General features: G+C 36.1%; 1 protein-coding gene across 1 annotated transcript in view; it reads right to left on the reverse strand.

The window, feature by feature from the left end:
• Positions 1–15: 15 nt before the first annotated feature.
• The window catches only part of LOC119413610 (GDNF family receptor alpha-2), a 17879-nt gene continuing 9510 nt past the window's right edge, over positions 16–8384 (reverse strand). The window contains exon 2 of the mRNA XM_037680667.1: positions 16–166. Coding sequence (XP_037536595.1) covers positions 16–166 — 151 coding nt within the window. The remainder of the gene's footprint in view (positions 167–8384) is intronic.

Raw genomic sequence — 8384 nt, forward strand, 5'->3', positions numbered from 1 at the left:
TCTGGATTAATTTTCTCAAGCCATCACCGAGTCACAGCCAGCCACATACTGACCGATGAGCCTAGCATAAGAAGCTGAGCAGGCGTAGGGATTGTCTTGGTTGGGACAGGTGCTTCCAGGGGGTGACGTCGTCCAGCAGTTTGCCACGTAATCAGCCAGTCTGGACCTACGAACAAAAATAAGACAAACTTAAAAAGACTCTTCAGATGCTTTCAGGTGGTTATGAACAAAAACCATTACCAGTAGCTCTTTGAGCAACCACATCTGGGCAAAATGGAGATAAGTTCTGATTGCATTGACATCTTATAACAACTTTATTTTTTACAGATTTCATAGCAGCTTGACCAAAAGCTATTAATATTTTTTAGGTTGCTTCCATTCTTGTAGTATGTGAATATTTTAGCAGAAAATATGAACATATGGAATATTATAATATTCCTATCAGGAGTGCCCCAGGCCCCATTAGAAGTGCTACAACCACAGTAATTGCTGCTCTTCTTCTGCTCTTGCTAATAACTTAGAATCTGTGTGAGTAACTTTGTAACGCATGCTTGATAGTGATTTAGCGAAATTTAAAATAGCATTTAAAGCATTTAAACCATTTACGATAACATTTGCATGAACCACTGTGAAATATTTGAGATAAGACAAAAGCAATCCACTTTGGTCTCGACCCCTGGGCTTTAGCTCATCGTACCAGTCAGAACAAATGTATTTTCCTAAAAAACCGAGGCCGCTTAAAGAGCTATCTAAGATATTAATTGTTTATAACCTTTCCACAGAAGCCCACTTCAAAAGATCTGAGCCGTCGCTTTGAGATGATGACAGACGAACAGTACGCACGGGTATATGCAGAATATCAAAGGACTGGTTCTAATTCTTGGCACCTTTACTCCGTAAAGAGCAGCTGTCAGCTGTGACCAGCATCAAACTGGAAAAGTATCTGTAACATCTGTCTCCAGGCTGCCTCAACAAGTGCTCTGAATAGCAATCAGTTCTCGCTTATGCTTCTCTACCAACAAGCTACCAACTCTTGTAATGGCGTGCCACATCATCCTGGCGGTAATGCATGATAAGAGCTGCCTTTTTCATACTTATCCTGAACATCTCAACAGTTTCCCATCACCTCCACCAGAGAGCGGTGGGGGGAAAAATGTGTGTTTTGCCTAATTGTGTTTGCGACAGGAGTTTTAGGTCTGTGTGGGCCCCTGGGGTGGCATTACTAATCCACTTAACTAGATGTACCGGTAAGAAATAAATAAATAATTAAATGTGTGCGACGTTACCCTGTCTGTGTTACTCACATCACCGCTGCGCACAAAGTGAATCACAGTCAGTGCACATTTCTAGCTCTCTCTTCCTTCTCTGTGTCATGAGTCATTCACCCTGACCTGGTCCGACATCGATGTTCAGACTGAAGTTCAAAGAAACTCTAAAATCCCTTCGGCTATTGTGTTGTTCGTGCATAAGGACGCAGAAACCTTCATGCAGCAAACTGACAGCAAGTGTTAAATACTAAGATAACACCTGATAAAAACAAGATTGGGTTAGTTAAGATAGCTGTTTTTTTTTTTTTTTGCATAACACCTGATGTTTTTTAGAACATAAGTGTAATTTTATTAATACTGGTGCATCAACTTGATATTATTTCTGACACATTTTAATTAGAAAACTGGGAGTTTTAATATGAATATTAATGCAGCATGTGTTTCACATGTATTTGGTCAAAAGGACTGACTGATAGGATTATCTTATATTTCCTGACAATATGTCTTATCTTGTTTACACAAAAAAATATGCTTATCTGTTGCTGGTCTGTTTTTAATCTGTCGTAAAGAAAACTTCACAAAATATTATTGAAATTTATACATAATTGTAAAATATATAATAGAAGGTTATTCAATGAATTTGTGCCTGTCTATGTTTTAACTAGAACTCTGCTGTTAGTGCATTGCTATGAACTCCGAGCATAAAATATTTGTCTTTTCAGTACCACTTTATAATAAGGCTCCTCTTGTAAATGTTTAATAAATAGTTTATAAATACATTATTAATTCCTCTATAAACACTTTATAAATCATTAATAACTGATTATAATGCTTTAATTAAGGGTGACAGAGACAAAACTGACCAGTTTCTTGCCAAATATTGAGCCAAATCTGTTCACCTATATATTTCATCTAGAGTTGTTATATTAAACATTTCAGACTAAGTTACTACCTTGTAAACACAATAAGCATTTGTAAATCTATTTTTTTAGGATATAATATTGTACTTTATCACTGCATTATAAATATCTACTACTAATACTTAAAATGCAGTGATAAAATACAATATTGTACCCTGTGTATTTACAAATGTTTATTGTGCTTACGAGGTAGTACCTTAGTCTGAAATGTTTAATATAACAACTCTAGATGAAATATATATAGGTGAACAGATTTGGCTCACTATTTGGCAAGAAAATGGTCAGTTTTGTCTCTCTGTCACCCTTAATTAATGCATAATAATCACTTATTAATGATTTATAAAGTATTTATATAGGAATTAATAATGTATCTATAAACTATTATCCATTTATAAGGGGAGCCTTATTATAAAGTGGTACCATATTTTCTTTGCAGATTGATTCTGTACAAATATCTGGAAAACTTACAGTGAAATATCAGAAAACGAGTGAAATATTTTATTTATAGCAATAAAGATATTCAACACTGTATATAAAAGCCAAGCGCATATGTATATCTGCCAAACTTATTTTAAAGCCTGACACTAAGAAGTACCTGTTTTAGTAATATTTAGATTTTGTTCTGAGTAGTTACTGTAACTTCCTATTTATTTATCCCTCAAACTTCTAGTGTTTTGCAAATGTGATTCTGTGTCGATTTATGCAAGAAATTTCACCAGATCTACTGATAAATTGTTGACATACACAACATATTTAAAAAGCTTACTTAAAAACAAGTAAGTGATGATGCTGCAAACAGCGTATCACAATGGCCTTAAAATATAGAGAACGTTAATGTCACAGGAATTCACACCCCCTTGTCTTTAAATATGCATTAGATCGTGGTGGCACCGCTGAATCACTTATTCATCTTTTTTTTTACCTTTTTCACGGGTTTTTGAGGTAAATGAATTGGTTGAGATGCATTGTAATGATACTGAACCGTTTGCTGCATACTTATCAGCCAACAAATAATTGACTTCTTCTGCAAGACCGACATTGTTGTTCAGGAAACTTCTGCAAAAGAAAATACCCTCCCCAATGCGCTGCCTTAGGTCTGCAGATATGAACACAAAGGGTTTGCTGAGAGTGATGCAATGTGAGTCTGTCCATCTGTCTGTCTCACTGATGATTTCTTCATTTTATGTCTTCCACTGCAGCTGAAATGCAGCCAGTGTGTTAGATGGACTTGGACCTCCAGCTGTGAACCACACTCAGATCCACTTCATTACTTCAGCTCCATCCACTCTCCTCACAGATCACCCACATAGCCTCTTGACATGACATGCTGCTCACATCCGACGTACAGCGTTGCTTGAGGAATCTGGACATACATTTGCTCTAAGTCTACCACTGCTGCAGACACAAGTATGTGCAAACGCAGTAAAGATACACTGAAAAAAAAAAAAAACGTAATGAAGTCTGAAATAGTACAAGTGTCCGTCTTTACATATGCTCTCTTCATTTCTCACCCATCTGCACTCGGAGTAAAAAAAAAAAAAAAAAGAACCCACAATGATGCAACAGACGATAGCAAAAATATACAAAACAAGATGGAAAGAAAAGCATTTTGTTTCACCCAAACAAAGCAATCTTTCAAAGCTTCTTTTCCATTTTTCAATTTATTATGGGCAAAGAAAAGGATCTTTTACTTTTGTGCTAACCCTGAATGTGAATGTCAGATTTCTGTTGGAACAGAATAGACCTGAGAGGATTAAAGAAACCCAACACGCACAAGTTTCTTTTTAGCGGCGGAGCTTTTTCCGACAATGACGGCTTAAAAACAGTAATTTAAAGTTTAGAGAGGTGTCCTGAGTGTTCAGACAATGGCGTTCCAGCACCGGGATTCGGTGCATTTCACGGCTTCCGTGGACTTTCCATTATATCGCGGCAAAGCGCCTCTCGCTGCTGAAATTACAGGCTGTCTGGCTCAACGGAGTTTTATGGTCATTTCAGCCACTCAGCCTCCGGGGAAGTGGCAGAGGAGCCCCCACAGAGGTAGACTTCTTTCAAGCAACCTGACATTTTAAACACAGTCATCCGGGTGAGTGCTGAGTGCCTGTCCATCCTGCTTGGCAGTAATAGAAAACTAATGGCTTTTTATATGGATTCTTATTCCTATCACTTGATGCCCGTGACAAACAATGTGACTTAAATCAGATGAGTGTCAGTCCTAGAAACCATTTCCTTGAGACGAAAGAGAAGCAGGAGAGGGGAAAAAAAAACTGTTATCAGACTTCATTTAAAAACAGTTTATTGAGAGTCAGATCTCGTTTGGAGACTTCCCATCAGAGCTCTTTTCTACAAATATGAGCTGTTCTGCAGATGGTAATATTGGTTAAATGTGACGCTGCGGATGCTTACTCTTATCGCTTCTCTCCGTCTTCAGCCTAAAGAGGCTTTAGAATCCGTATCTCTCACTCATCTTCAGCAGGCGTAGCAATAAACATCAAACAATGGCTGCCGACATAATAGCAGTTAACATGAAGCAAATGAGAAAAACAAAACAGCTTCCCCTCTGCGCTGATCCCCTCCCTCTTCCCCACTTCCTTTTCTTTTCTAATCTCTTGCGTTCCTTGGACCTTATCTCCGCTTGCCTCCTCTCGGTTATCCTTTCTTTCGTCAGTTCGGCTCCAGCCGCTCATGTGCAAAGTCGTGGCCCGAGTATTTGACCCTGGTTCAGTCAACGTGACCCAGCAGCCCTCGTGTCCTTTTGTCACTTGATGTCAAACGCTGAAGCAATAAATGATTTGGAAAAAGAACGGCGAAAAGCTTTACTCTGAAATGAAGTTTTTTTTTTTTCTTTTTTCTGCAGAATGGCTCAATTTGTCACAAAATAAAAAATCCACCAGTCCTAACTGAGTGGAGTGTTATGAATATATTTTGACAAACAGTATTGAGTATCTTTTGCTCATGTTTTCATCACCTGAATGTCTGCTGATGACGCTAAGACACTTGACTCTGCTTCTCTTGTCCGACTGTTTCACTCCCATCCATTTGGTCTTAAACATTTCTGAATAGTCCTGCAATTTTTGGCATCACTGTACCAATTGTACTCCCCGGTCAATACTCTTAAAGGGCAGTGTGAACATATGGCATTCAGTCAAAACGCAAGACACTTCAGCTTATGTCTCACAGCACAAACTTCTGCCCTCTTACTCAGCAAGAAGCCAACCTGCCAGAAAAGGGCCTTGAAACACAACCTGTCCTGTCTCATAAAAAGTCAAACTCCAAGGAGAAGAAACTAAAACATGAAATAATAAATACAAGCCTGTACTTCTACTTAACTAAGCAAGATTTTATTATTATTAAAATTGTCACATTTAAAAATGTGACAAAAGAGTAGCATCCTAATAGAATTGTTCTGTAAGATCTTAAAGCATGAAATATTTTTTAATTTCCTCCACACATTTAGACAATGCAGGTCAAAACTAGAACAAGGACATCCTCTTAATACATTATTAATACAATATTAATACAAAGTATAAACTAGAGACATTGCATCTCCTGTGAAAATGCAGTGTGAATGCTTATTGCTGAAGAACTTGCTGAAAACAGCTGAAATTAGCTAAAACATGCTGGAATGGAAGAACAAGCCCAAGTTAGCAGAAGAAAGCAGAAAAAACACATATTTGCTGAATGTGGTTTAAATAAGGAAAAAGTAAGCATAAAAACTAGTAAATTAACTAAAAAAGATTAAATTAGCAAACAAATACCTGAAAAGTAGCTGAAAAGGCAGAAACAAGCTTAAATTACCAGAAGAAAGTGGAGAGAGCTTAAAAAAGCTGAAATGAGCCGAAAAAGTGGAAATTAATTGAAAAAAAAACCCCATTATATATATATATATATATATATATATATATATATATATATATATATACACACATATATATATATATATATATATATGTATATACATATATAAAACAGCTGAATAGTAGCTTAAAAAGCAGAAAAAACATATGTTACCAGAAGAAAGTGGAGAGAGTATAATTGTGCCCAATTAGGCTTAAAGAAGCAAAAAATAGCATAAAAAGTGGAAAATTACATGAAAAACGCAGAAATTTGCAAAAAACAGCTGAATAGAAAAACGTACGGAATAGGGATAGTAACAAGAATAATAAATATAAACAGAAAACAATTGTGTGAATGCATTCACACAATAAACATTATTCACAGTTATTTCAGAGGAAATATTAGGATATCCCTGTTAATTAGACTGCACTGAAACATTTCCCACAGCTGCTGCTGATGCTTTTTGAACTTGCAAAAAAACGTGCAATTTAAATCTGAACAAAAATGTGTTTGCAAGAACTGATGTGAAATGTCTGAAGTTGAGTTGTTTTAAGTTGTTTTAACTTGGTGCTATATAAATAAACTGAAATGAATCGAATTAAGACATCATCAACCTAGTCATTAAAGCAATCCCTTCAAACTGAGGTTATTCAAAGCCCTTCTACAACAGGTAAGATACTATTTGTTCAGAGCATTCTAAACTATGCTGTTAAAGCATTTCAGGTCTTCCTACCATCTTCTTTTCAAATGATGTGATAATGCATGGTGTTTTGTTTTTTCTTTCTTATTCTAAAACAAGTAAGTAATTGCACAAGTGACAATGAACTGCATGACACTGACGACAGCAAATATGATTATCTCTTCCCCATAGTTTGTTCTTTAAAAGGAAAACATATAAAAAACAATAATACATACAAGACTAAGAAAATATATATGACATGGATAATGAGTCTGGATAATAAATAAATGGAAGTTTATGTCAAAAATGAATAGTGAGAGGGTAAAGGGCTGTGCAGTCAGTTTGGTAAAGATGTTTTTTTAAGGCTTTCTGAACTACCTAATTATTATTTAAACATGACATACATCCCTTATACAGTCTTGAAATAAATAGTGTGTTTGTCAGACAGAAAACTAGTACACAGCAGCAAAAGAGACATGTACTACTAATTAAATAACATTAGTCAAATGATTTTGCTGTTTTTATGAAAACATTTTTAATACGTTTAGAATAAGAGTAACAACAAAAAAAGAGGAAGCCTTGTTTGACACAGTCAAAACCACAAATTGACCATCCTTTAGACAAGTCAAAAGCCCTATTGATAATGTTTGCATTAATAATAGATACAAGACCATTGGAAGAAAAGATTGTAAAGGAAACAATGAGGCCTAGTCAATAATGGCTGCAATTTTCCGCTACGCCACGTTTCCCTTTGAGATTATAGTTGGAAAAGTAAATGGGCATGTACAAATCTGTGTATTGGAAATAAAGGCACAAGTCTTTCTCCTGCCTCGTACCTCTCATCACTTCTCTTTAGTTCTCCCTGTGTCTTTCCAGCCACCCCTCCCTTTTGATCGCTTTCATGTAAAGCCAGCAAACATGTCTGCGCTGAAGACAGTGTCTGATTAAAGCCACACACTGCAGCAAGCCGAACTATGGAAGAGGAAAAGGTCACAGTTTGATGTATGCTCTGCTTGCAAAACCAGAGCTTAAGATCTGAAGAGAAACACTGATAATGGTGCTGGCACCGCTTGAGCCCTGTCCTATAAAGACGAGGAACAAAAGTATTCGGATTTTAAGAGCTCAATTTTACATCGCTGTCATTTTCAGAACCCGTTTCACTTAAAGAGTGTTGGACTAAAGAAAGGGAACAACTGTTCCAACTAAATGTTGGTTTTAGCTCAATAAATGAGAGTTGGATTTAGAGCTAGTTTAAGTTAATCTGATAAAACAATCATTTTCTGTTAGATAATTCTGACGAGTTTTGTTAAACCACAAACTTTTGACAAACTCTGGGATGAGAAACGACGAGTTGATCATGCTCAGAGTCATCTGCTGTGTTCTTTGCTTCTCTTTAAGTGAGCAAGCTGGCAATAAAAGACAATACATAAATACAACTTTACTAAAGAGTCTTTGGAAAAGTGATATTTGATCTGTGAAGAGCAGTTTCTTCAATTCAATGGAACAATGCCTGCAATATGAAGTGCAAACCATAAGATTTATCTTTAAAGTCAATATGTTTAGAACGTTATTTCTATAACATTTTATTTAACACAGTCAACACTGCTCAAATGGAATTTCCCTAAAATTTAATTTAATTTAACACACAGCATATGTGTGTGTATATATATATATATATATATA

This window comes from Nematolebias whitei, chromosome 8 (genome assembly GCF_014905685.2).
Source record: "Nematolebias whitei isolate Nwh7 chromosome 8, NemWhi1, whole genome shotgun sequence".
Taxonomy (NCBI): domain Eukaryota; kingdom Metazoa; phylum Chordata; class Actinopteri; order Cyprinodontiformes; family Rivulidae; genus Nematolebias; species Nematolebias whitei.